At 36.9% G+C, this 26305-nt stretch overlaps 1 protein-coding gene across 10 annotated transcripts in view; it reads right to left on the bottom strand.

Annotated features, from left to right (window-relative positions):
- Nucleotides 1–3574: 3574 nt before the first annotated feature.
- Nucleotides 3575–26305, bottom strand: part of ST18 (ST18 C2H2C-type zinc finger transcription factor) — a 169320-nt gene continuing 146589 nt past the window's right edge. For all 10 annotated transcript variants that reach the window (XM_021555702.4, XM_021555709.4, XM_021555707.4 and 7 more), the window contains 10 exons: nucleotides 23382–23497; nucleotides 20137–20199; nucleotides 19276–19344; nucleotides 14353–14415; nucleotides 14177–14257; nucleotides 12913–13134; nucleotides 10814–10902; nucleotides 9227–9330; nucleotides 6904–7047; nucleotides 3575–6122 (listed from right to left, as the gene is read on the bottom strand). In XM_021555702.4, coding sequence (XP_021411377.3) covers nucleotides 5982–6122; nucleotides 6904–7047; nucleotides 9227–9330; nucleotides 10814–10902; nucleotides 12913–13134; nucleotides 14177–14257; nucleotides 14353–14415; nucleotides 19276–19344; nucleotides 20137–20199; nucleotides 23382–23497 — 1092 coding nt within the window. In that variant the 3' untranslated portion in view covers nucleotides 3575–5981. The remainder of the gene's footprint in view (nucleotides 6123–6903; nucleotides 7048–9226; nucleotides 9331–10813; nucleotides 10903–12912; nucleotides 13135–14176; nucleotides 14258–14352; nucleotides 14416–19275; nucleotides 19345–20136; nucleotides 20200–23381; nucleotides 23498–26305) is intronic.

Below are 26305 nucleotides of genomic sequence, written 5' to 3' on the forward strand. Positions count from 1 at the left end.
TCTTCCACACGTCTGTGCAGAGCTCAGCTCTTCAGTTTGTGGAGATGGCACTGCATTTCCACTGAAGGAATTCAATTTACACCCATTCTCCTGGTAAGTTTTTTATGAGCTTTTTAAAACCTTCATTCCTTCCCTAAAATCTTTTTGACCATACATCAGAATTAAAGAAACCAACTCCCAATTCTAGGCACTACTCTTCAAAAGGAACTAAGCTCATCCTGCATCTAAAAGATCAGATCAGTTTCATCCCAATAATTTTGAAATCAGTATAGAACCTGCGTCCTAATTAAAATTTTTTTATTGTTTTTGAAGTAAGCAGAGGGTGCACGCAAGATGCTACATGTTACTGTAATCAAGGAATATTGCTAGCCACATAGCTTCAACCCTAGCCCCAGCTTCAGAGAAATGTTTGGACAGACAGAATGAGATTAATTCCTTTGTTTTTTATTCATTTTTTAAAATTTTCTGTCAAAAAGAAAGAAAAAGTTTAAAAAAAAAGGTCCTCACAAACAGTAAATGAGGAGTTTGATAAGGTTTAGAACCAAGCTTGGGGAAACAAAAGTAATGTTTTCTTCAATACTTGGGATGGATAGAAGTACCCACCTGGAATTTTATGATGTATTGTTTGTGCAAACAAGCAAACAAGTGTTAACTATATATATATGTGTGTGTGTGTACATACATACATATATATATATATACATATATATAAAACAATGCTATGAAATAATACGAAAAATTAGTAGCTGGTAATTTAGATTGGTCAGAGAAGAGAATTTGGAAAAGACCCTGCTTGGCAAAACCAGCTGCGCATTTAATTTTTAAAAATTAAGTTACTCCAAGGGATGTGAAGCGGGGCACCAAAAGCTGGTTGGAAAAAATCTTGTGCAGTAACAGTTTCAGAAGCAGACAGCAGCAACCTAAATAGTAATTGCTATCACATAACTGAAAAGTCCTGAGATTTACTTAGACAATGTCCCTCGGAAAATTTGTTAAGAATGAAATGCAGTTAAAGCAATTTGTACCATGAAGTCAGACAGGAAATCAGACTAATCCCTGATGCAATTATGTGTAAGCTTGGCTGTCTAAGACTTACTAGAGCAAAAGAGACAGAAGAAAACCAAGCCAGAACGAGATATTGAAAGGTACTGAAAGTAGGTCACTGTCCTACATTACACAAAAGCTAAATGGAGCTCTATCATCCCACAATATCCTGAGCAAGTTGAACAAAGGACTTTTTCTGGTGCAAATCTCCTGGCAGCATCCAAGTTACACACCTGCATAAATCATGAAAAAAGTTTAGGTGTAGCAGAATTTCCGAGACAGGTAGAATGCATTGCACTGAATGAACACAGGAGGAAACCAAGGAGAGGACCTGTGTTATAACCCTGTGCCACTGCATGATAACAAATTCCCATCAAGAAATCCTGTGACTTATTAAAAGTACAGTGTAAGTAGGACGAAGGGGCATTGAGTAGAAAAGCCATGACACTGTTAGATACATACACTAAGTCAGCAAGGTAGAAGAGATGCTTAGTAAATAGATAATAGAGTAATTAGTAATTATTAGTAATTAGTAATTAGAGTAATTTAGTAATTAGTAAATAGAGATAAAATTGCTGTAGAAAGCAGAATCTGTTTTCTACAGAATCTATTTTCTACATCATAGATGCAAAACTCTTCATCATGGTTAGTTAAAAAAGAGAATAGGCTTCCTGAGCTGTCAGGACAGCAGATGTTGACTGTTCTTGCACCTCTTCCTTCTCTTTAATATTTAAATCTTCAATTCAACTTAATTAAAAAATTGGAATTTACGTATTTTTACTGAATTAAGTATTTTTCCCCTTATATAGGCACAGTTACAGAACAGTTGTTAAAAATTGAAACTTAAAAGATGAAAATTGTTTGAAAGGTTGTTCAAGCACAATGGGTTTTGCTGGTTTGGGATATCCCCAACTCCCCAGCTTATATTAGTTTAATAATGAATTAGGTTAAGTGTTTACTGGTTTTTTTTTTTAATGGAAAAAGGCCATAATTCAACACCAAAACATTATCATAGCAAGTTGTTTAAAGATGAATGTAGATAGTCTGTAGATAATATTAATTTAATCACTTAACTGTGGATGTCATATTCCTATCCAAAACCACTAGGAAAAGTGATTTTCTGTTCACAATCCTTGTCTCAAATTGCTGGAAATGTTTGAGATTAGAGCATAGTTTTCTTAGGTGTATATAGAGCCCAACATCCTCATACCACTGCCTTCCCCAAATATTATAAACCCCTTATAACAAATATTATTATATTATTATATAATCATATAATAATATTTATTAGAGAAATCTGAATATTACATAAGAAGAGTTGTCTGTCTGACAATAAGATTTTCTAAACTTGTGATTTGAATTTAGGCAGTCAGACAAAATGAAAATGTTGGTCTCAGTCTTTGTCTGTATAGTATTAAGGCACATTGCTAAAACAGACCTGTTTCTGCTTCATCTGTGATGTGTGAGAAGAGACTGTCCCAATAGTGCCTCATGATATGAAGATGCACAGCAGAAGTTTAATAGTAAATTTTAAGAACCCTTAAAAATACTATTTTATATTAATTGTCATATTACATAGATAACTAATAACTGGCTTAATAAAAACAACCAGTTCATGGTGCCCTTGGATAAATGTTCTAGAACAAAGCAAACTCTGAACTCCACTGGAGCAGAGCTTCCCAGGACAGGTCTGTCTTCATTCCAGCATCAAACCTGGCAGGATTTGTGAGCATCCTGGGTTCATATGCTACAAATTTTTAAATTCCCTTCTAGCTAAATGCAGGACATGTATTTTTTTTTTTTTTTATGTGTCAGTCCATTTTAGTTTATCTAAATATTTCTATTCAAATCAATAATTATCAGGCTTCTTGCTTTATGGCATTTAAATTTGACTTACTTTCCAAATGAACATTATTCCTTATCTGTGGAAAGTCGGAATCTGCAAAAAGAAATGCTCCTGAAGCCATTAGCACACATCCTAAATAAAATAGTTTCCTGTTTTTGCTACCATGTGCACTGAAAAAAGAAAGTCCATTAGATAGAAATACTGTCTTTCTAAAACCAGCAGATTTTTATTTCTGCAATGTCTAAGCACTGTAATTCTCAGCAGAAAATTACACTGGATCAGTGGGCGGTTCCGAATTGCTGGAAAGTTTACAATGGCTTTTATGCTTAAACATCATTTAGCAGCTGTTAAAGGTCAGCACAAATCCTGTACTTTATCAGTACAAATGAAGTGTAAAACTGCCAAGAAAAGAATGCATTAAATAATGCAGTGATTATCGTCTTGAATTTCTTTTCCCTTCAGAAGTGAAAAAGACCTCTTAAGTGGTTATATTTCTCTCCTCCTTATTTCAAATTGACAAAAGTAAAACACTAATTAAATTATTTATATCAGAAATTAACTTACAAGGATGACACATTTTGTAAACAAAGCCACTGAAACACCTGACACATCTTATAGTGCCAGGTGCAGTTAAGAAAGTGTAATATGTTAGCATCCAGAGGCTAAAAAATCCAACAAAGTTGCTGCAATATTTCATTATCAATTTTATTTCCTACCATACACCAAATGTACAGCACAGAACACAATTTTGTTGTTTTGATGTAAGAAATATTAATTGTATGAAGAAACAGTATACAAACTACTCCAAATTAAAAAATGCATACATCATTGCTCTTTACAAAAGGTCTAATTTACAGTATAGCTCATCAATGCATTTAAACACAAAAAAAAAAAAAAGAAAAACAGAAAGAAAAAAAAACAGTGCACATTACAAAACACATCAAGTACAAGGGAGGCAAATAAATACAAACATACTTCACAGAACATCCTGAGCAAACAACCAAACACATATAAATTAACCTGAAGCCATAGTAAATCATAATAATAAATACATAGGTCAGTAAGAGATTTGTTTTTACTTAAATAAAATATATAACAAATTTGTTAAAATATTTAGTAAATTAAACTTTAGTCTTTGTAATGAGTGAACTCCTTTTGTATGCATTTAACAAGTATAACAAATGTTTGCTTTTTGAGTTTTTAGCAAGAACAATAATAGCAAATTTTTGTTTGGTGTTCTCCTATTTATATTAGACAGCACATATGGTAGCTTTTGAAAAATCAATTTAAAAATAAACACAGCTCCTAAGAACACACATTTTCCTCTGTCTAAACTAAGATCGGAGAGCTGAATCAGCCCCCCAACGAAAAGCAAGCCCCACCTAATTGCAGAACAGTGACCACAGTGCATGAGAGTTGAATCACTTCTGAATAGTACTTTTGTGCAGGAACAGTAATAATATAATTGTATATGTCAAGCCTGTGAATGCCATCATATTCAATCTAAATATAAATGCGGCTAATAAAAATAAACACTTTCATTATAGCACGGAAAAATTAAACACACGCTAGATCCATGTATACATTTACACTGAGGCACATATGCACATGAGGTGTGTGTGCATACAAAAAAGGCAGTTTAGCTGGTTGTTTATACCTTTTTCTTAAAAAAAATAAATATAAAAAAAACTTCTGAAACAATGCTTAATTACTTACAATCCCTGAAATAGACATTGCCTCTGTTATAGCAACCACTAGTTTCTGACGGATTCAGAAGTTCCACACCCAGGCTAACCGGATACTGAGGCGCACGCCCGCGCCTCTGCGCAAGTGCTCGTCTGTCCACACCTCCACCTGTCTGTCTGCTCTGTAGCACTTGGGACCCTACCAGAAGACTGGTGACAAATTCAGTATCAGCCTAGTATCAGTGAAGAAGGATGGGAGAAACCAGTCACGGTGTTGCTACTGATCATTCAAAGGGACAAGCGACCACCGTGGTGCCAGAGGGGTGTTGTTGCCCTCCAGAGCGCTGCCTTCTCAGCTGCCATTACCTTCAAACCAGTATTAAATGCCATTTCAGGGGAGATGTGTTCGACTCATTATGTACAAAGCCTTTAGCTTGGGATGTGTTTGCGATTTTTAAATCCAAATCCATTGCAATACTGGTCACTTGCTTAAAATCTCAACGTCTCATACTAAAAAAGTACCAGCACCTACCTAATTACCCTTCTTGTTTAGAGATAATTGTCATTTCTCTCCATGAGCTAACTCTGAACAAAAGCTGCAGTGGTAAAATAAATCTGAAGTTCTCTTGAAACATTTTAAATAATCATTCTCATAGGCTAAATCACACAGCCAAGTCAAGTGCTTTGCTGATTGCTATATTTCATTATTGCTAACATATTTTTTAACACACTGTTTTCCAGCATACTGTGCTTTTAAGAGCCCAAATTCCCCACTAGTGGGCACCATTTATCTTCTCATTCCATGCATCTTCACATCTCATGTTACTGCAAACCCATTTCCGATACAAAGCCATTATAAAAAAGCAGGATGTGAGGAAAATAAAACTAGAACCACGGTTCAGTCATTTGTTACTTTCATAGGTTTTTTTTTTTCTTCCTGTACAAACCCAGCATGTTATTTAATTTACAGTATAGCTTTCAGTCTATTTAAAATCCCATTGGAAAATAAATTAATAAACACATTTGTAAAAATATGGCAGGCCGCAAAAATGCTGTTAAAAGATAAAAAAAACAACTCTTTGATTAGAAATAAATAAAAAATATAAAAAATAGTCGCACACACTTTTTACATTCACTTTACAAAAACTGAGTGCAAAAGAAGAAAAAAAAAGGAAATTGTACTGAAATAAATACAATATACTAACAGAGTGCATTGCTGTTAATACAAATAGTCTGTTGTGGTTTTATTCTTTTTTTTTATGTCAGCTGGGAAAAAATTAGTGCAATGTTGCAATTGTAAATGCAGCATGGCAACCTACACCCCTTAGCAGTACATGAACTCCTAACAGATCCATCTGGAGTTTACTGCTGTTAAGTAATTTCTGTTGCCCAGCAGCTTTCACATCCTACACATGGATGCCCTTCACTGCCTGTTTGATACTTTCCAGCAGAGCTTTGCATTCGGGGGAATAGTCCCGTTCCAGATTGCTGTACATGTCTGTGAGTGTATTTACATATGCTTCGAAATTCTGCTCACTGATTGGCCCCTAAATGGAGACAAAACAGATTATAATTGTAGGAGGTAAAATTAAGGCCAGAAATACCCAAACACCCAACCCCAAGCATGTCAAAGGAGCAATATGGCAACTGGGGAGAAGTCATAAACAGGGCAGCCATCCAGATTAATGGAAAGGTTGTGGAAATTACAGGAGTTACATGTCCTGGGGAATCCACACTCTCTCCAAGCAAGAAAAGGAGTTGAAGATATTATGGTTAGTGTAATTTTTTTTTTTTTTTTTTTTTGCCAATTTGTCTCTGGGGTTATGACTGATGTTCTCCCAAGCTGTCCTTTCTTAATCAGGAACCAGGAAATCCTGGAAACAGGAGTACCTCTGTGGATTTGGCATTTGTTTGAAAGTAAGAAGTGAAATTCTTGAGAAGATGGAGCTTGGTTGTCTCCAAAAAAATCATCTGTATGAAACAGGTTATAGTTTTGATCTGGGAGCTAAGTATATGAGGATTCTCATCAGAGTGAAGTTTTCACTCTTTGTGCAGGGTGGGTGTTCAGACAGGGAGGTCTGATGGAAAAGCCTGCCTTGCCCGGTGTGGTAGAGGGAAGAGATACCAGGGCTGGTATTCCTCAAAGTTAATGCACCTACTACCACACAGACTTCATGATCTTGCATCTCTGCAAAGCAAATCAGCCTAAAAGCACTCTCTACTAATGCAGCTCCAGTGCTCATGCCAGTCCCTGACTTTGCTCATCTGCTTCAAGTGCTGGCAAGACAATCTCCAAAGAAGGTGTTAACCTGCTGGCTGTGGGCTTACCATCTGTGGCAGCTGAATGTCAGCGAGGCTGGAGATAAGGGCTTGGCTTAAGCCAGCTAACTCCTTCAACAGGCTCTCGTTGTTCTGCTCTATGAGTTTGTTCTCCTCTTCTATTGTTTTCAAATTGCTCTCCATCGATGTGATCTAAAAGAGACAGGCAGGCACAAACACAGTCAGATAAACCCTTGGCATTATTGTTACTGCAGTTTGAACCCAAAATATCAGGTGGGTGATTACAAGAGAGGCCATGATCAATCTGAAACTCAGCTATGTTTTTTTTAGGAGAGACATAGCTTTTCCACAGAACATTCAGAGCAAAGAAGAGGTTGTATTTGCTCTGAAATGATGGACTTTGATGCTGGTTCATGGAGAAACCTTGTGGCAGCAAGGCACTAGACAGTGCCTCAGAGTGGGAAGAGGGAATTGAGCTTGGAGAGGAGGGTCAGGGTGGAGTGTGGAGCTGGGACAGAGTGTGGCCTCAGGGCTGGCGGAGGGAAGGAGAAAGGAGGTTGATGTTTATATTGCTGTTCTGCTCTTACAGCATCCCTGCTGCTCGACCACAATAGCGAGGGCACGGGTATTAGCTGTTGTGCTATTTTCCTGCCCTGCTCCTGGGTGAGCTCTGGGCTGGCTGGGATTAGCAACAGGCCTGGTGCTGGGAACAATGAGAAAAAAATAGAGTGGAAAGGAAACTGAGAGGCTGAGGATGTACCACAAAGATGATCTCTGACCAACAGAATGGAGAGTTTTGGAAAGAGCAGGGAAAAAATGGTATATTTTTAAAAGTGGGAGTTCTGGGATATACTCAGATCTAAAAGCTTAGATGTCAAAAGCAGTGCTAAAAAAACAAAACTAGCAATGGTAGGGTCTGGTTCCCTCCTGCCCTGCTCCTTGTCTCGGGAGCAGACAGCTCAGCAGGGTAGAACCAAGGGCTGCCATCCCTGTGCCCTGCCACAGCTCCTCAAGGCACTGATCGGCGCAGTCCTATCCATGATTGCCATACCCTCACTTCCTTATTAGTATGCACCTCTTTGCACTACTTAATTGCCTCCTGCTTGTGGCCACTTTACTTCCTTCTTCGCACAACTCCCCAGTGTGAGAAACCCCTTTTTGTGTGCCTGCCATCCACTACAATGTGTCCTCTGGAGGGTGTTCGTAGCAGTCTAGCACCTGGCTGGGATGGAATAAAAGGAGGCAGGAGATTTATGTTTTCTGCTGTAGTTCAGTTCAGGCTTTGCTGGTCAAGGTGCCTTCACCAGGGAGAAAGTCCAGGGAGAAGAAAAGTGAATGCATAAACTGGGTGATCTCCATGCAAATAGCACAGTGACCACCAGAGAGGACCAAGTGTGACAGTGAGCACAGCCCCCCTGCAGCACAGTTTGGGCTGGATATCCCCACAACTGCTGTAGTGTGAAGCCAGATTGTTTAGATCCAGCACAGGTGGCACAGGCTTCTACCTTGTTTAGACTGTACACCCAGTGGTTATTGCAAAAACATCATGAGTCAACACTGCTCATTCCAATGTGGTGCAAATACAGGCAGGTATGATTACACTCAGTTTGGTTTAGGTCAGTTTAGGTTTATATTCAGTTTACAGATTTAATTTTATTTCACTCTTATTCTGAAAATTCTGAAACTTCTGCTCATGCTTTTACCCAGTTTGCCCAGGTTAACTTCCAGGTGCATATGGGAGTCCAAAGGGATGAAGCTATACAGCTCACTCTGTAGAACCACTATCAGCATATTAAAGCCAACTTAATCTCTCCAGTTTACAAAATAATGAAAGAAAATTACTCTTTTCCATAACTCCCATTAAAATAATTTCCTACACAAACTAGCAAAAGGTATACATTTTTTACCAGCTGTTGCCTGGAGGCAAAAGTCAAACTATTTGAATAATTGACAGTGGGTGAGCTAAGCTAGGAAAATTTTCTTAGATACACACAAGACCTCATTAGATTCAACACTCATTAAGATTTGGAGAGGGTTTGTAAGAGGAATTATCATCCCTAAAAACTCAAGTCATAGACGTCCATGGTTTGGTAAGCAGATGTTTGGTCAACAAAGAAAAATGAATGTTTTGTTTAGTAAGTATGTTTCCTGTCTGCTTGTTAGGATTAGCTACAAACTTCCCTGAATTTCTCACTCACCAGATCTTTAAGACAATACCTGCTGCTTATTTACAGAAAACAACAAAAAACAAGAGCTTGGAAAAAGGAGTGCAGAGGAGACTAGTTATTTTTAAACATAGCAATTACATAGCATTTAATTTATTTATTGTGCTTAAACATAGCATAGGAAAAGATTTCACATTTATGCATACCTGAGTTTGAAGTTTCATCATGTCAGCTTCAATTTTAAGATTGGATTCATTCAGTTCTTTTATTTCCTCATCCAAGTGTCTTATTTCTTCATCACTCTCAATACCTGTAAACATTTAAAAATAACAATATCAGATTTAAAATGTCCACATGTAAATGGATGTATGAGTAACAAGCTTATTTACCTGTTACTTAACCATAGGAAAATAAGATTTCTAACAGATGATTGATCCTTAACTTGCCTTTTACTTTGATTTTATTGTCAAAATTCTTCCCTACCTATTAAACATCTGTATGAGCTAAAACATAGATTGGGCTATCTTAGTCCTAATTTTTTCAAAATTTCTTTCTTGTTCATTGCATTGGGCAACTACAAGCTGGAGGGTACAGAAAGGAGAAAATTTCCATAAAGAGAAAAGTTTATCATAAAACATGAGGAGATATTTACAGTGCTTGGGTATGGGGTTTTTGTTTGTTTGGTTGGTTGGTTGGTTGGTTTGGTTTTGTTTTGTTTTAAAAATAATACAACAGCAACCTTTCTTTTTTTAGGAAACACACCAGGGCAACATCTTCACTAGCATTATAATTGTTCACTCATCTGTACCTGTTTCTGATCTTGCAATATCTCTATGAGGGCAAGTTCCTGTGCAGAATAACTTCAATAAGCACAGCCTGAGATATATCTGATAAACAGGGAAGTTTAAATAACAGGAAAGGGCGAAATTTTTAGAAAGCCAACAAGTATTACAGTGGAATAATAAAAAAAAAAAAAAAAAAAAAAAGGAAGTCAGTCTTTTTCATCCCAATAAGTTAGATAGAAAAGAAAAAAAACTTCAGTTCTTTAATGAAAGCCTTGTCCTGAAAAACACCGAGCTGTAGCAGCTGCTGGCAAATACATGTGCCTGTTTCTGCTGAGTATCACTCTGAACCCAGCTCTGCCTGGAGATTTGTGCCGCTGTTGTTGCTGCTTTAAAGCCTAGAACTGAGTCTATTGGGGAGCTAGCATGGGAAATCTGTAAGTACTAATGCAACCGTTTTCCTCAGCAGTTGGAGGCTAAAGACTAAATTTCCTGATCCCTGGCTCAATGCCCAGCTTGCTAAAGCACATTATATAAGAAGGGAGACTCCTACACATTTCTTCCTGCAACTCTTTAGTAATTATTGCTTTGCTCTTAGGTTAGCTAAATTGCACACACACTGCATAGATGCTAAACCATGTAGGAATGAAGTTAGAGAGATGAGTCAATTTCTGCCTACAGTATTTCTCCCTTCTTACCTTATTCATCAGATAGCTAAGCCCTCCTGATCTGTAACTAATTGTTTATTAATAAAAACAATATTTAAAGAATACCTATATAAAAAATAATGCTCTTGAACAAGAGCATATCCTCAATGTTAAGTTATCAAGATGTAAATGACAATAATTTTATAATCTCTCATGCAAATATTTTTGTTAGTCGAGATTTTTTATTGCTAGAGACAAAGTAGTGAGAATTAATGCCAAAATGGCATAAAGGGGCACAAGTATAAATGGGAGTCAGGGCCCTTCTATCTAAATAAATGTCATCATTTTTTACAGATCTCCTTACCGCCACTTGCTTTAAGCTTGATAGTCATTAATTCTTCTGAAATTTTGCCCTTTTTTATGGTTTGTGCATTCAGAGGACAACCAGACAGGCTGAAACAGATAGGAAAAAAAAACATTAGCACCCACTTGAAAATGGCAACAATCCTTTCAGGCAATATTATCATGCACTTGGACAGACCTCTGTACCTAAGGTCACATCAGTATCTCCATTATAGCATGGCTTCGGGGAATGACATAACTCATAAAGAGTCATTTAGCCGTATATTCCTGCTTGAAAATTGGCACAGAAATCTCAATCTATGAGTAAACAACTCTTAAGCATATTTCAAAATAATCAAAATTGCAGTAGCAACTACTGTTAAGCTATATGAAGATGCATTTACAGAATTCTTTAAATTCAAACACTTATAAACTGTTTTTTACAAGGGATTGTGCTCCAAAGGAGAGGAGAGTATGGTATTTAAAATGTCAAGTTTACTATCCTAAAAAAAATTAGTTAATAGGATGATGTCCACAGTGCGCAATTATTGTATCACTTTCTTGATACATAATAATGATCAATACAATAATGACTCTGGATATACCCTATAGGCTGTAATAGCTTTTTTGAATGGTTCTATTATATAGCCAGTTTGCTTTTTAACCACTGTTCACATTAAATTACATTTTGCTATTTCAAAGCTTACAATTTCATCAGCTGGTAATTATCTGAGGCAATTTTTATAGCCCACTAAAGGGCTAAGAGGAATTGCACTGTCTTAACACTATCTTTATAAATAAAAAAGAAGAAATACTGATATGTTGAAGAGCTGTCAGAAAGATTCGGTTTTAGGTGTAGCTGAGTAAGGAGAGAAGGAAAATTTTGTTCCACATGAAAATGGTTGATGTGTGTGAATGTGTGTCTGTGTGTGAGTGTGTGTGTAATTTTTTTTTTTTTTTTAAGAGAATCCTAAAAGACATGACATTTCCACTTAGGGAAAAATAAAAAAAAGCAGCAAAACCTAAGCTTTCATTAGCTTGGCTAAAAACTATACAGGGAAAGATGCTAGTTCTTCAGTTCTAAATTTCTGCTTATTATCTCTGCCCAGGGCAGATACCTAATTGTGAGATTGTTTAAAAGGAACTTGTTAGGTTTCAAATGTCCTAGGAAAGAATGTCAAATGAAGTTATATCTGCTTTGTCATTTTGACTAACATGATCTTGAGAGTGATCCAGTCTTATGTAGGAGAGGAATCATCTGAACTATGAATTGCTACCAGCTAAAATATAGGTTTTTTGCTACTTGCTTAATTAGCTACAATTTACAGCAGTGTCCTAAAGAAAAGACTTTAAGATGGGATGTAGGAAATAAAATTAGGATAACACTGGACTCTGACTGAATTTGTTCAAATTACCTTGGTTATTTGTTGTTTCGGAGAAGTTGGCTCAAAGTATTAGGAAGAAGGCAAAGGAGATAGAGAATGTAGACTTAATTTCTATTAAAGACAGAAAACCAAACTTGCCAATCAGAGTATTTGATTATTTTTGAATCAATATAGTCAGATGATTTTTCACAGTGATAGATGGTGTTTATTGTTGTTAGTTATATGTGTGACTCCTTCTCTGCAATGATAATTTTCTTTGTAAGATTGTTGTAACTTCAAACTTCTTTAATCCATAGGAATGCTGCATGTTTATTGTTTTTCCTTTGTGTAACTTTTGCTGTTCAAATACAAAGCTTATGATTTAACTTTTTCACTGGTAGAAAGATTAAATTAATGACTCTTGGCTAAAACTTTTCTGGTGGCATTTCAATGATATTTCTCTTTTCCTTGGAAGGTATGCAGATACAACTCATATTTCCCTAGGAAAGGACTGTACTTAATTTTAAAATGCATAGGCACTGTGCTAATCTGAACACCTTAGAAAGTCATGCTTCAATGGGAACATAGAAAGAGATGTAAAAGTTTAAGTCTCTCAAAGTAATATTTTGTATTACTTTAGCTGCAAGGTTATTACTCAAAAGACTTTAGCATAATTTATTCTGACTCTAAACTCACATGTTGCCAATTCAGAGTGGAATGTTAAGGAAAAATGAAAAGAGAAAAACCAAAGTTATACCTTCTGTGGGTGACAAAAACATTATTAACATGACCCAGCCCGTTGCAGCCTGGCAAAGGACAGTGTGGCAGCTCTTGTTTGTTCAGTTTCCAGGATAGCGAAGACCCATTGACAGGACTCTCCTTCTGTCTCTTGGCAGCCAAAGGACAACCAGAAGCAGTGCGATGAGAAGTGTATTTACCTGATATGTGACCTTGGCCATCACAGCCTATCACTGGACATCTACAGAAACAGCAAAAGAAGCCTCATTTTCACCGGAGAGAGCAGGCAAAGATAGTCTCAAAAAATCCTGAGAAAATCATTCTGGCTGCCTTTGCTACTTTGCTTTAATGGAGTAAGACTTGGTCCCTGGTGGCACACTGTACCAGGGCATACAACTCTTGTCAAGCTACATTATGGGGGTTCAGCTGATCTTAAAATAAGGCAATTTAAAATAAAATTGTAGAGACTAAGAATATAATACATTCATTTAGATAGTGTTTTACTGGAAAAAAATGTTCAAATTCTATCACAGGCAATAAATCAAACTTCTTCAAATGTATGGAAAGTCAACATTGTCTCGTTTCTATCTTGGTTTCTGGTATGAAGCAGAGGGTGTGTGCCTGTAACTGGAGAACTTGCATGGAAATCCATGCAAATTCTTGCAAAGGAAGGGGAGGGAACTTTTTGTGCTGCTCTGTCAGTGTTTTGCAGTTTTGCATATATCATTAGCAAATATTAAGACAACATTCCATACAACTAAGTCTTCACTTTTATATTCTGGAAGTTACCATTTACAAATTTTAATGGAATGTGCATTCAAGCCAGGACTGTAGGGAATCTTTACTGAGATTCCAGTTTTCACTTTAAGTGAAATTTTCATTCATAGATATAGAAAAGACATGTGACTTACAGATATTTAAGTTCTATAGAACATATTTTTAAAGTGTCACTCTGATTTAATTAGCTAACATGTTTCACCTAAGTCAGTAATTTTCCTTCATTTTGCCAAATTTTTCAACCAATTGGCACTTGTATAGCACTCTTTAAAATAATTGGAGCAATACAAGCAGATACAACAATCCTTCCTCAGTGCTCAGTCTCCTAGGTGATGGACTCCACCAACTCCACAAGAAGCAGAAACACTTGGTTTGGTTCCAGCTCTGGGCACTATTCTCACATGGTTCAGATTAACTGGGGCATCTCCCTATGATTCCTCAAGTCCTGAACTCTCACAGGCCATTTCCCCCCTCCACTGGCAGTGGACCCCTGCTTCTGTACTCACTTAAGTTCAGGGTCTTCTTTTTCTTCCTTGGTAGGAGTGACTTTGATACCTCCTTTCCTGGCACGAGGACAGCCAGACAAGCTGAAAGAAGCACACAGAATAAGAGCCACCTCTTTCTGCTGCTGCCAGCCGAGAGCCCTGAGCACTGCAGCCCCATGTGATGGGATGGTTGTTACCTTCTGTGGGATGCATAGTTCCCTGTCACGTGGCCAGAGCCATCACAGCCAGGTGTTGGGCACCTATGGAATAATACGGGAAGCTTAGAAAATACAGTCACAAAGATACAGTAAATAATGTGTACAATCTGTATTTTGTCTAGAGTGGAAAAAGAACAACAGAGCGTTTTGTTGAATAACTAAACATATCTCTTGCTGCTTTATTCAAATTTTCTTAAATAAGCAGACTCCCTTTTATTGGGGAGGTTATTTTTTTTTAATAGCAGAATTTTAATAAGAAATGTGGAATATATTGTATATGATGTGTTGATTTAGTTAGTTTATATCAATATTTGCATCTAATATTTTTCCTTGTACAGAATCAACATTATAAAGAGAAGGGAAAAGCAGCTTGATATAGAGCTATCTGCAAATTTGCTATTATATGTTTGTTTGTTATTGGTATGATGTTTTCAGGTGGAGATATAAATAAGCACTTTGCCAGTATTTACAGAAATGGAAATTAAAACAGAGAAGCGGTTTTACTTTTGGGCATCAGTAGATGGTAGCCAGAATTTGAATATAATAATTTGTGTATTCTAGTATTGTAAGCATGCCACAGGATCGTCTCTTTCTCGCTTGAGATTCAGGTGGGTGTTCAGCTGAGCAATTGGATTATGCCTATTTCTCATAGTTAAAGGGTTTCTCTGTTTATGTGTGACAAACAAGTCTTTTTCAAGTTTAATACTGAAACATCCATACAATAGAAAGAAAAAAATCTGATGGTTACTGTGCTTTTGCCAGCAGTCTGGCAGGATGGGCTTCTTGCTTGCTATGCCCCAAAAGCCAGCTTGGGTCAGTAGGTCCTTCCACTGACTTCTGTGGTGTTTGAAGCAGGACCTCACTGGTGACATCTCAGAAGTACAGAAATTTGATTTTTTTTTAAATTTAAGGCTGTTGTTTATTTGTGGAGTGGCTTGGTTTGAGGATTTTTTAGAGAATATTAGCATACCTCAGCAAACAAAGCAGCTCCAAAAACATTTGCCTTAGAAGCTATGCCAGCCTTTTCTATGTTTCTGTATTATACAACACAAAGTTTTTATTCTAAGCAACCCTAAGGGACTTTGACATGCTATTATTTTTACAGAGTATCAGAATTACATAAGGAGCTGTGCCAAATAATGTTGTGCTGAACCATTAAGGAAACTTGCAGGGTTCAATATGCTCTTAAGGGTCTCAGTTACTGAATCTTTCCTGAGTAAAAGAGATTCATGATTTCATATAATCATTGGTAGGCTGCCATGGAAAACACCTACAAATATAATTGTAATAGTACATCTGAGTGTGCAGGTGCATCTCTTCACAGAATATTTCAAACTAGTTTTCTGTGAACAATTAATTTGTCAAAAAATCTGACTTCTTTTGGACATGAGCAAATTTATGCATTGATTGAAGTAGAATTCAGCAAATGATTTCAAATGAAGAAAGGGGTGCCTTTTTTTTTCAAAGATAATATCAAAACATTTCATGACAACACCTAGTGAACAAAATATTTTTGGCAGAATGACTTGCCTCACACTGACAGCAAAGGTAAAGGTGGGGGTTTGCAGAGTGCCAGGACATGCTTTACCGTGTACAACTAAATGTTGACCTGTTTAAGTGTGGGACAAGGACTGGGCACAATGTCATGTGGAGCAGGCAGCAAGGGCAGATGTCTGGAGAGTGTGAATACTCACAAGTAAATCCAGAACACCTGCCAAAAACTGAGAAAATTAATTTTGGCTACTTGTTTTATCAGATGATCACAGATGGAAGGCCTTTCTGCATAGAATAGAGGTGGACTTTAATTCAAGAAAAGCTCTTTGTGTGAGACATTCAGATCTGAAAGTCTGGGAGTGGTGAATATACTTTAAAAGGACACTGAACTTAATTTTCTATCACCCCATCTGTAGTTACCACTTCTGGCAGCAGACAAATTTCCAACCAGATTTGAGTCCAACCTATTCTGGAGGTCACTGAAGATTTGAGGCTGAGATATTATCAGGACTAATGAAACTGTAAAAAGATATTTCAGGTGGGCTACTGGCAAATAAGTAAAAAGCTTCATTAGCAAGACTCCTAATTTTGACCACTGGGCTGGGTTTTCTAAATATTGCTTATGTCTTTTTATGAACTATGAAATTCCAGAACACAAAATACACCAAAAACCCATTGCCTTTCCATCAGTAATGCTGTGAAAGTTCATCAGCTTCTAAGTGGTGTTTGGACTGGTACCCCAGCTTAGGGAGTCATCTTCTATAATGAATTCCTGTGCAGAGCCAAGAAAATAAGAATTACATTGAAAGACCAGAGGTCTCAGGACATCAAATTAAGAGATGTCAACCCTCAGGTGGGTGTAGGTTACAAGTTCTTCTACAATTCTTCCAAATTTGTTATTAAAAATATATATCTCTCAATGATTTTACATATCAATTCTTGCAAATGGCATTGACTACCTCCTATTTTATCCCTTTCTCCAGCAAGAGGATTGCTTTTTCTTTAGGAAGATGAACTACAACTACGTGTAAAATTGAAACACTGAGCTGCAATATTTTATGTTGAGCCCACGTAGAAAAACTACTCAAATCTCTCCTAAAAATTAACATTTAACCTCTGCAAAAACTAGTCTAAGGGTAGGTAGGACTGACCACCTATTCCTAAAAGTTTCTGAATTATAAGTAAATACCTCTCAAAAGTACACATTTAAATTTTTTAAGGCTTAATAAGCGAGATCTTTGATTAAATAGAATATCAGCCACAATTATCCCTTTTAACTTTAAAATCTGAGTCATCACCAAACTTATCAAGCTTTTAATTGACCACCTCAGATTGTTCTGAACAGCAAGAATCCTCATATAGATATTTTCTTGAATCTGAATCACAGGCACACTTTCTGAGCAGATCTTCCTTATTTCCAAACTGTGGATCACATGGAAGCCTTGTATCTTTGCTGGCATAGAGTTTCATAATTAAAGCCAAAATCTTATCTTGATTCTGGCAAATTAAACATTAATAACATTTGGAAAAAATACACAGCTTTTTCAAATTCATGCCTAACTACATGAGGGTACTTTCCTGGCCTGATTCTATGAGCATTTATGCCCTCTACTCACATAGCAATGCTACAATTAACTATTGATATCACTATACCAGTACAAGCATGATTGCAACATTGTGGAAAAAGATTTAATTTAGACAGAAGCAAAGTTTTGTTCAAAATACCACCTGAACTACGTTTGCAAAAACCAAAATTAAGGTGGTACATTTATGGAAAATAATTTTATTTAGCCTTTTTTTCCTTTTGCAAATTGTCTGTGAACAGATTTTGATTTTTGCTCTTTTTCTAGTTAATTGAAATTAAATGCTAACTGCGTTATGCAACATATTTCTGTCTGTGAAATGTCCATGAACTTTGACTTTGTCTTTCACAACTCACTTATTATACATGGCGTACAGTGTGCAGTTTGTCATTTAAGTCATATGCTGTTGCTCCTCTTTCCTTATGGCATGACCAAAACTCTAGAAGCTTTAGTGGAAAAATAACCATATTGGTATGCAAATTTACTTATTCACACATGAATGGGGCGGGGGGGTGATGCATGAGGAGCAACTATTCAAAATATTTGTGTGAGTGTCTTTGTATGGCAGAAAGCCAATAAAAGCAGGGACAAATATATATGACTCAGCAAATGACTTCAAATTTGTCAGCATTTTTGCAAGCCGGCTCCTTGCTAACCATTCTGCTCTTTTAAAACAAACGAAACCTAAATTTTATACCTTTGAGGATCAGAAATGTCAAAAAATGCAGCATTGTGCCAGTGTGCCAGTTTACCTAGTGGCTTTGTGAACTGCTTTGGACAGCTGCCTATATAAACTGTCTTTCTTTGCTATTTTACTGCATCTCCTGTACATTCAGCTTCATAACTACTATCAGTTCAGCATTTCAATTATAACTGAAGTCGTAAGGCTAGGGAATAAAACCACTAACATTTGATCTGGGGAAGCCAAACACTGCTTCAAGCCTATTCCCTTCTGCCACTAATAACATTAGAAAAGGAGAATAGTGCCATGATCAGACTTTATTTTCTTCTATCTGGACTAGGGATGAACCTAAAGGACAGAAAGGACAGTCACGGGGTTCTCCCCTTTTTATGTGCATTCATGAATTTTTCCAAGCCATATATTATGGGATCCAATTTACAAGTTGCAGAGGGAAAGCTATGAAAGAACTCTAATTATCCTTCCCTTTTCCCCACATCCTTACTGACAAAGCCAATTCAATAACTAGATGACTGGTTGCCAGTGCCTCTCTTGACTACAGATTTTTGAAATATTCATATGTCCCTATACATCTGTCTATAAGCAAAGCCTGCACAGTCCTTTTGTAAGTGACATTTCATGGTGAGAATTATGCCAGCACAAAATCATATGACTTGATGCCTACTTTAGTCACATTAAACTCATAATATAGGGTAGGGACAAATAAAAAATATTTGCAGGTATCCTGGTGTCATTTTAGATTTATTGTAACTAGATTTACTTCTAACTAAATAATTCCAATTAATTCTATCTGGATCAGTTGCCAGATCCATCTTACATACTAGATATTTTCTATTCCTCTCTGATTCAAAAAAACTGAAAAAACTGCATCTTCCCTAGTGTTCACAATTTTTGTCCCCAAGGCCCTGATTAATTGATGTAAATGAAGGGGTGCAAGAATAAAGAAAGACAAATGGAGAAAAGTAAACTTTATTTCACTCAAAAGCTTTCAAACAAATTCACTACACTTTTCAGAAAAAGATTTGATACCACTCAGAGCAATTCAAATTTACAACTTCAATAACACAAGGAACATGTTTGTTGAAGAGAAAGAACAATAACATTTGTGCTATTGTCAATACTTACTTGAGCTCCTGAGAGTTAGCAGCCATAAGGGATTTTAATGTCTTGTCAGCTAGTGGGCACCCAGAAACACTGAAAAGAAAACCTGATGTGAAATATTTTACTAAACCAAAGCATTTCTTTTTATTTAAAACACCAACATCCAGACAACATATTATTTATATTAGTTAAAATTATACTCTCAGATATTTATTCTCAGCAAAGAAGGACCGGCATAAGGCTGTGGTTCTTAAATCACTAAAAAAAGTATGCAATTCAGAACAAAGGTTTCTAGCCCCTGTAAAGCTTTGCTATGAAGGGCAGTTGTACACAGAATCTATCCTTTATGTTTCCTATATGAAGGACAGTTAGGGGATCTGGTCCACATGGTTGGTAGAAGGCAGAAAACACTTCCATTCTGCTCCCAAGGGAAAAACAGGAAATTGTTGTTTCAACACCTAGGTTGACAGTTGGCTATTTTGAGGAAAATGTTTAATGTCCTCAGGTTATAATAGTAGATTATGAATTTCAAAGCCATTCATAGACAGATATACAGAAACCTCATATATAATCAGATGCAAAAGCATCTTTATAGAGACTGTTTGCACGCTCAGGGAAATGCAAACTTCATTAGATTACTTATCTGCAGGTCTCAGCTGAGAAATGCAGCTACAGTAATAAGCATATGCTGCTTAACTGCCTCAGTGTTTAAGTCCACACCTTCACAAATATAACAAAATCAGGAAAAAAAAACGCGTTTATGTGCAGATTGTTTTCTGCAAATTGTTTTTAAATACTTATCCATGGTTAGTGTAAAAAGGTTTAAAGATCACAAGAGTCAGAAGTAGCACTATTTCCTGTTTTAGGCTTCCTGTTGTGTCTTACCTGCGGTGTGAGGCATAGTTTCCTGTTACATGACCACTACCATCACATCCTGGGGTCGGACAGCTATGCAGAGAAGAAGGAATGAGAAATTAGGGTATATCTAATTCACGACATAGCTCACCATACTCTGCAGTGAATTATGTAATGATCCTTAGGGCAATCACGTTCATCATTACACACTGTCACGACACTGCAGTTATCTAGAAAAACTTCACTTCTATTTTTTAATTATTACTTGACACACAGAGGGAATTTTTCCTATTTCTACAATGCAAATAATTAAACCCCTTATTTTATCTGCGTAGAGTTACCTTTGCATAGGTATTTTGCTTATAAAGTGGGTTCTTAAAAAGACTGTTTTATTATTGGCACAAAATTTTCACAGCAATTCATAAATGTGGAAGCTGAAGTTTCTGATCTGACCTCTAGTATAACATACTGGGGGCCAGAGAACAGTAATATTTAAAATAATTCCTTTCACTTCTGACTAAAATAAGGTACCTTCTTTAGAAACATATCCAATATTTATTTACTGATACAAGTGAGAAAGTTGTTAGGGTTGCTTGCAGAAGAGAAAGCACATCAATATCACACATCTGAAGCTCTGAAAGAGAACAAAACTTTCTCAAGCTGTTTCTCAGCAGAACTGAGAAGTGATACAAAGGTGGTTGTTGTGGTTTGGGAATGGTACTCTCCAAATTATTGTTCCCACCAAGACTCTCTAGACCATAGGCTGCTACTCTCCCCCCCTTCCTCCTCTCCCTGTGGCAGGTTGGAGAGTAGAATTGGAGGCACAGAATGTGAAAGCCACATCTCAAGATAAGAGCAAATCACTGGAAAAAGCAATGAGACAACAAAATGAATGAATAAAAATTCATTCAAAATGAATGGTAACAGCAAAAGTATCCATAAGAAAGTGCACAAGATAGGCAAAGGATTGCTCAGAACAGAACTGGTGTTACCCAAGAACTGCCTTTGCCAAGCTTACTTGACTGGGAGGACAGCCTTCTCCCTGGGTGAGGTTATAGAGTAACCCTCAGCCACCTCACCTCTTGGCTACTGCAAAATTTAACCCTGTCCTGCTGGAACCAAGGAAATGGTGTACATTTAACAAAACAGATATGCTCATTTAAAACAAGAGATGGAGGGATGCTGGAGAACATTGCACAGCTTCTCTTTTTCCTCAGCCCTTCTTCAGTTGTAACACTGAAGTCAAGCTGGGATACAGTCCTCTGCAGAAGAGGAAAGATACCAAGAAATGCAACTTGTGCATGGAGGGGGAGGTGAATTAAGTATAATATTTAAAACACTCTAACACCAACTCTGGAGAGTTGCCTTATAGAGAACTGTTTTTCTTTCGCTGGAAATATGGATTAAAAAGGCAAGCAGAGGCTACACAAAAACTGCTAGCTAGTGCTCCATGCTAATGAGAAAGGGGTGCCTGACATGCTCACCTGGCTATTTTCTCTGAGCTGGCAGAATGCTAGGAAGATTTTCAAATCTGTAAAAAAGCCTTAGGAAGAAATCAGCCTCATTTTCTTAGCCCATTTGAACCTGAGTGATACCATAATGGCCAATAGAATTTACATGGAAAAATAGAAAGCGCGTGCTAGATGGTGAGATTCATACAGTAGTTTGCTCCAACTGTGCTAACTAACCACGTTCAAAATTTTTCTCTGCAAGTGCTTATGTCATTTTAAAAGCTTCCTCATGATGGAGCCAACTGTACTCAATTTTTCAGTAAAATATCTGAACTCAGTGGGATCACAGGAATGTAGTCAGATCTCTATATTGCCTATAGATTATTCTGATAAATTAAAACTATTCTTTATTTAATTTTTTGACACAATTACATTTTAGATAGCTGTTTTTAGATACTTTTTGAGCCACTGTAAGCTCATCATTGCTCTAGTAAATACTTTATTTAGGAGAGTAGAAAAGTATATTACAGGTATCTCAAAACAGGTCAGTATCACAAAGGAATAAATACTACAAAAGAAAAGGCATTAGCCTTCAGCAGATAAACTCTCAGTGATTTTTGTATGTATTTGTTTTAGAAGAAGAGGCAAGACAACCTGACCTGCAGCAATTTAGGTCATGAACTATGACTGCAGATATAATGTGGTGAGTAGACAACATGCAGACTGCATGACATGAGGGGAAAGAATCGCTCTTCGCAGCAGCTTGCCCCAGGGAAATGTAAATTCTAGAGACAGAGGCAGCTCTAACAGCTTCAGTGCCACCGAGTCTGGAGAGCAGGACACAAGTTGGTGTGACGTGACTTGTTTATTCATGGGTGAGCCTGCAGTTATGGGCTATCATCACTAAGTGATACGGACCATGCTTATTCAGAGAGACCTGCTCTGCTTTGGGACAAAAAGAAATGTGCCATAAATGGTTGCTGAGTCCTGGCTGACTATTACAGTGATAACTCTATGTTAAATTCAAAATTATATTTATGTGAACCCAAAGGGATTTTGTGAAGAGCCTAGATAATATTTTTAAAAAGTGACTTGTGTTATGAGCTGCTTGGGACAATTTTGGTGAAAAATTCTAAATTGAAACAAACTGTTGTATGCAGATTGATTTAATAGAATCTCTTTGCTGTTCTAGATAGTAAAGTTTTTTAACTTAATGCAGAGCAAGTGCATGTCAGTAACTGGGAAAGAGAGTATTAGCCTATAGTCCAGGGCGTGAATTTCTACAACCACTGGATTTTCAGTGGGACTGAATCACTAATTCTGCTTGGAAGGAAGCAGATGAAGGACTTAAACCTGTTTCCTACAGGTTGGAAAACCCCGTTTTGTCTTGTAATTTATCTTTTTATGAACTCTGCATGTTTTCTGTCTGAGAAATCCTAACTGCTTCTACACAAGTTCTAAGCAATGGATCTATAATGACAATTGTTCAATTAAAGCTTATTTAAGCATTAGCAGTGGCAATGTGTAGCATGTTATGAAATTGTGTGTTTTGTAGAGGAGCTGTTTCCCACTTGTTACCTATCTATCTGAGGAATAAGGAGTGGCACCCAGTATAAATTTAGTCATTAATCTATCCAGACTCTGGCTTGTCGCAGCTCCAAACCTCATGTCTGCATACCCACGATGTGGAACTAACTACTGGCAGGGAATTGTGCAAGTCTTCCTGCTCTGCTCCTGCAAATCTACTTCAAAACAGACATCAGAACAGCAGCATAGCCAGTCCTTACTAGGGCAAAGGAAAATGTAGCATTTTTTGTGACTCACGTGATGAGTTCCTTTTTGAGATCTCTTGAATGGAGCTTGGTTTTAGGACTGGGTATGGAGACATCTCCTGGGTACTTCTTCTCCTCCATGTTTTCTGGAGAGCTCACTGGATCTTTCTGAAATATTAGATGAGAATGTAACAAAAGGTTGCTCTTCAAGTCCTCTCACACATTCAAGAAACAATTTACCATGGCAAGAAGAGAACCTCTTGTAAACTTTAAAAAAAAAAAAAAGAAAAGAAAAAAATTAAAAATAAATGATGGAGAGAAATTAGGAAAGTTTAGTATACCATAGTTTCAGGTTCTTACAGGCAGACTTTTAAGAATGCTGTGTAAATATTTCTAAAAGCAGATACTAATTTAAGCCATATATAGGAGACACTTGTGTTTGTTTTTATAAGATGATGATAAGGCCAAAGAAAAGTACACAGAGAAAATAGAAGTGGTTACTGCTAGAGCCAAACTAGATTTTGACAGTTATGTTCTTTTTATTTGCTGTGTAAGTACATTGCTGTACTCACTTTTGAATACAGTTGAAGTTGTGACCATTGCACCATAAATTAAAAAATTGCAATCATAAATTTAAAATGTGTTATTTACATAAGCAAATGTTAATCCAAAGCTTTTTAGGTCTGTGGAATGTAATGTCCTGTTATCTTACTGAAAGAGCAGGTTCTTGTTAAAATAAAAACCATAAAGAACAAAACAGCTTTGAAGCTTTCTTAATAGCAGGCTGCTAAGGGTAGTTCTTGATTTCTACTATTTGTAAATCTAAATCATCACTGCTACCATGCTGTTTGGTAGATGGAATAAATCATGAGCATTCACTCCATTGGGAAGGCCTTTTGGAAACTTGGAGTCCTGGAAGGAAATTGCATTTTTGTTTTCTAAAAAACCTTTTTTGATAACTTCAAAATAACTTGGTTTTTACTGTTTTGAGACTTAATGCCTACAATCATTATCTTTATAAAAGATAAATATTTTTTTTCTGGAGGGATGCTCTGTAGCTATTTCATCATTCGAGAAATCTCCAGAGCTTATAGCGCCAATTATCAGACCTCTATTAATCCCTTCTTGGACTTCATGTTGGTTTTGTGATTCCATTCCAACACTCAGGTGTTTCCCAGAGATTACCATCTGTAGAAGCAGAAACTGCTTCCCGTGGTTGAGAGGGGAAGGTCCCAGCCTCTGCTAAACTCACAGTGCTGGTGCCATGGATGCTCTGGGCTTGTGCAGCTGACAAATGTGCCAGGACAGAGGAGCAGGCTTGTCTGCAGAACTGTTAACACAGAGTGCAGGGCTGAGTTGAATCTGGACTGAAAATGGAGTTTCTGCCTCCTGGGTCTTGTAAGCTCTACAGGGGTGTTTCTTCTGGTAAAGCTTCCATATGGTCCTCAATTCTGGCAGCTCATCTTTGCCTGTTTGGAGGCTGGATCTTCAACATGATTTTCTTCTGCGTTCTGCTGCTGGCTATCTACTGCTTACTGTAACTCACACTTCACATACGTATAGAAATTATGCCATATTATTGCTGTATCAATTACTACTGATTTTTTCAACCACATTTGTGGGGTTAATTTGTTTGAGAATATTCTAATCTGATACAAATATAGAAAGCAAAAATACATACATTCAGCTTTACTAAACACTCTTTCACAGTAATTAGTGAGTAATTATTTTAAATAAATAGAAAAACCCTCATATATTTCAGGCTTGGGGAATTATATTTCTGAAGGAGAACTTCAGATAAGGAGCAACAAAGAAAATTAGCAACTACCGAAGGTCTTGATGTTAGTGAAGAAATAATAAATGATTGGAAGTCTTCCAAACATGGATGCTAAAAAACTAAAATGCAAAATAGGAAAAATGGATGTCAGCTTTGTTCAAGATCCAAGAAACATCAAATATATGTTTTAAATAGTATTAAAAAATACTGGGTTAAAACTTGTTCCCAGTGGGATATAGGGGTAATTTTGCAGTGGCATATAGGGGTGATTTTGCCATGGGTATCTGATTTCCTGATTACTTCTGTCCAAAAGTTCTGACCTACCTTTCTTACAAACAACATAAGTGCAAGCAGGGATCACCAGTACAAGTTACTATAAAATCAAAATCTCCCAGAGGAAATTACAAAAATGCTAACCCCTATTGCCAGTTAGAAGTGATCAGACATCAAAATAACTTCAAAAAACACAGGTAAAATGGTTTCCATTTAATTTAATTGAGGTTAAAGAAGAGTGGTTTATCAGTTTCCTGTCTAACAACTAACTCTGCCAGGCTACATCTGCATCATTGAACTGATGTGTGTTCCTAAAACATTAAAGCATGCCTTGCCTGGATCCTATGTTTCTAAACCAGGCATACATCAGCCTCTTCCACTTCTTCTGAGAGTAGCCTTGAGTGTGGGGTGGTGAAAAGGACCTTCTAGAACTCCACTGTGATCTTGATCTGGGTCATCTACCTCAGGGTGCACCTGCAGCACACCAGAATTGCCATAACAGTTTGTGCTGCAACCTATGTTAATATTTTCATTTGTGTAACTTGTGTTATTTATTTTAAATCAAAGATACCCTGATCTTTCACTGGAGATAGACCAGAAACTTTGTGTGTGTGTGTGTGTGTGTGTGTGTGTGTGTGTGTATGTGAGAGTTATTCATAATGTAACTGTCTGATACCTGCTGCACAGAGCAGACTGATGGAGAATTATGTATATCTAAGGCTTGACAAAACACTACAGTATTACAGTTCACAGCTTCATTTCACTGAGTAATTTAATAAAAACAAGATTTCATGGTGAAGACTGTCAGGAGTACACCTATAGCCACCAGTATAAATGATGTTAGAGGGTTTAGAATTGCAGTATTTTCATTTTCTGTCTTTAAATAATTAGGGTTTTTTCAAATCTTAATGGCGAATTCCCTGAAT

The sequence above is a fragment of the Lonchura striata genome, chromosome 2 (genome assembly GCF_050655825.1).
Source record: "Lonchura striata isolate lonStrDom1 chromosome 2, ASM5065582v1, whole genome shotgun sequence".
In the NCBI taxonomy this organism is placed as follows: domain Eukaryota; kingdom Metazoa; phylum Chordata; class Aves; order Passeriformes; family Estrildidae; genus Lonchura; species Lonchura striata.